The sequence below is a fragment of the Stomoxys calcitrans genome, chromosome 1 (assembly GCF_963082655.1).
Source record: "Stomoxys calcitrans chromosome 1, idStoCalc2.1, whole genome shotgun sequence".
NCBI lineage: Eukaryota > Metazoa > Arthropoda > Insecta > Diptera > Muscidae > Stomoxys > Stomoxys calcitrans.
The window spans coordinates 166,186,217-166,189,213 of NC_081552.1; the positions used below are offsets into that span (position 1 = coordinate 166,186,217).

At 37.9% G+C, this 2,997-nt stretch overlaps 1 protein-coding gene across 1 annotated transcript; it reads right to left on the bottom strand.

Annotated features, from left to right (window-relative positions):
• Window positions 1-1,699: 1,699 nt before the first annotated feature.
• On the bottom strand, window positions 1,700-2,305 carry LOC131994225 (probable insulin-like peptide 3). The gene is made up of 2 exons (XM_059360801.1): window positions 2,118-2,305; window positions 1,700-2,058 (listed from the first exon to the last, which is right to left on the bottom strand). Exons 1-2 carry the CDS (start codon window positions 2,266-2,268, stop codon window positions 1,862-1,864), a joined length of 348 nt encoding a protein of 115 aa, XP_059216784.1. The 5' UTR covers window positions 2,269-2,305; the 3' UTR covers window positions 1,700-1,861.
• Between the last annotated feature and the right edge of the window lie 692 nt (window positions 2,306-2,997).

A 2,997-nucleotide genomic window follows, 5' to 3' on the forward strand; every position in this document is an offset into this window, starting at 1 on the left:
AAAGTAAATATATTCTTGATAGTCGTGAAATTTTATGTCGATCTAGCCATGTCCGTTCGTCTGTCTGTCGAAAGCACGCTAACTTCCGAAGGAGTAAAGCTAGCCGCTTGAAATTTTGCACAAATACTTCTTATTAGTGTAGGTCGGTTGGTATTGTAAATGGGTCATATCGGTCCATGTTTTGATATAGCTGCCATATAAACCGATCTTGGGTCTTGACTTCTTGAGCCTAGAGAGTGCGGAATTCTTTTCCGATTGCAATGAAATTTTTCACGACGTGTTTTTTTATGATATCCAACAACTGTGCAAAGTATGGTTCAAATCGGTTCATAACCTGATATAGCTGCCATATAAACCGATCTGGGGTCTTGACTTCTTGAGCCTCTAGAGTGCGCAATTCTTATCCGATTGGAATGAAATTTTGCATTACGTGTTTTGTTACTATATCCAACAACTGTGCCAAGTATGGTTCAAATCGGTCCATAACCTTATTTAGCTGTCATATAAACCGATCTTGGGTCTTGACTTCTTGAGCCTCTAGAGGGCGCAATTCTTATCCAATTTATGATATCCAACAACTGTGCCAAATATGGTTCAAATCGGTTCATAAACTGATAAAGCTGTCGTATAAACCGATCTTGGATCTTGACTTCTTGAGCCTCTAGAGTTCGCAATTATTATCCGATTTGCCTGAAATTTTGTACGACGGATTCTCTCATGACCATTAACATACGTGTTTATTATGGTCTGAATCGGTCTATAGCGAGATACAGCTCCCATATAAATCGATCTCTCTATAGAACTTCTTGAGCCCACAAAGGGCTCAATTATTATTCGAATTGCTGACATTTTACACAGGTCTCCAACATATAATTTAATTGTGGTCCAAACCGGACCATATCTTGATATCGCTCTAATAGCAGAGCAAATCTTTTCTTATATCCATTTTTTTGCCCAAGAAGAGATGCCGGGAAAAGAACTCGACAAATGCGATCCATGGTGGAGGGTATATAAGATTCGGCCCGGCCGGACTTAGCACGCTTTTACTTGTTTAATTTACTAGTAAAGCCAATGGTGGCACAGATGTAAGAATATCCATCTATGACGCTTTACGTCTGGGTTCGAAACCTGGCGAAAAGATAGGAAAAATTGTTCAGGGGTGGTTATCACCTTCTAATCCTAACAACATTTGCCATGTAAATGTCATAGAACTTTATCGACAGATGTGTCGTAAGGGGAATCGCCGTTCGAATTCGGCAATAAAAAGGAAGTTTCCTATCAATGAGTTTAAAACTTGTATCGAACAGCACTCGCTGATACGAAGAAGATTGACCGCTGAATGTTGCAAAAATTGCGGACTCCTACTTTTATTCAATATGGTATTTAAAAACTAAAAGAACAAACTTTGTTCATTCCATCTATCTATGACGCTGTATGTCTGTGTTTGAATCCTGGCGAGAAGATCAGAAAAACTTTGTTCCACTTTATATACAGGGTCACAGCAAGCTGTAAACAAATATTTTTGAAATGTTGGACAATGTTTTCTTAATACCACCACTTTAACTGAATATTATCGAAACCCCTTCCGACATCTTCAATACACCTGTGATTTACTGTGATTTAGTTTGCCAATGGGTAGACAAAGCCCAACTTTATTATTGCGTACTTACGTGTTTTTAATTAAAGCTTATGTTGTAAATGCTGTTTACGTAACCATCTTTTATTCAGTTACGACATCTATGAAATTGTTAATTTTGATATCTATTGTATTTAAGATGGGACGTTCCCAGTCATATAATTTCAATTTTGGTATATTTCGTACGAATTCTTTTGATGTTTTTGCGTGTCCAAATACCTAGCATTACTCGTTTTTTGGTTTGCAATAGGCCAACAGCTCATTCATTGTACAACCTTTATATTTGCAGCACTCGTCGACAATACCATCACGGCGCCTGCGGATTTTAGCCATCATATTGGCTTCTTCTCTGAGTAGAATGCCAGTTAGAGCGGTCATCGGATCAAGCGTTTCAGATAAGGAACTTGATTCCAAATAATTTGCTAAGCAAAAAAGCATATAGTTATCTACACAGTATGTTTACATTTTGCCGGCAGTATACCTGACTTTTTGGTTTTCGTATTTAGACCTGTTTCTGCACATATTATCTGCATCGCCTGATCCAAACTGGTTCCACAGAGACGAGTTTGTTTTTCATCGGCCATGGTCCCATGGAAAGTAATCAGAAGAATAAAAAACGCAGCAAATTTCATTTTCTTCGTTGTAAGTGCTTTCTCTATTGGAATCCAAAATGCAAATGCAACTGCATTGTAGGAAATGAGGTTATTTATAACGAACGTTAATTTTCAATATGTTTACCTTAAAAGAAATGTGGGTGTAATGACTGACGCGCCGAATACAATGTTTCATGTCTGTAGTAACATATAGTGGGAAATAACAAACGCAGGTCGTTATGATAAACACCCAATTTGCATAATTCTTACAATTTGCTTTAAGTTGCCCTTGAAAAATGTATGATAATTTTAATAATTTTTATACCCTCCACCATAAGATGGGGGGTATACTATTTTCGTCATTCTGTTTTGTAACTACTCGAAATATTCGTCTGAGACCCCATAAAGTATATATATTCTTGATCGTCGTGACATTTTATGTCGATCTAGCCATGTCTGTCCGTCTGTCCGTCCGTCTGTCTGTCGAAAGCACGCTAACTTCCGAAGGAGTAAAGCTAGCCGCTTGAAATTTTGCACAAATACTTCATATTAGTGTAGGTCGGTTGGCATTGTAAATGGGCCATATCGGTCCATGTTTAGATATAGCTGTCATATAAACCGATCTTGGGTCTTGACTTCTTGAGCCTCTAGAGGGCGCAATTCTTATCCAATTTGAATGAATTTTGGCACGTATTATTTTGTTATGATATCCAACAACTGTGCCAAGTATGATCTTGACTTCTTGAGCCTCTAGAGGTCGCAATTATT

What these genes read in the sequence shown, in the direction of transcription:
- LOC131994225 (XM_059360801.1), bottom strand. Translation starts at nt 2,268, where the DNA reads ATGAAATTTGCTGCGTTTTTTATTCTTCTGATTACTTTCCATGGGACC. An exon ending in TACGAAAACCAAAAAGTCAG is followed by an intron (nt 2,059 to 2,117) that starts GTATACTGCCGG and finishes TTTTTTGCTTAG; the next exon opens with CAAATTATTTGGAATCAAGT.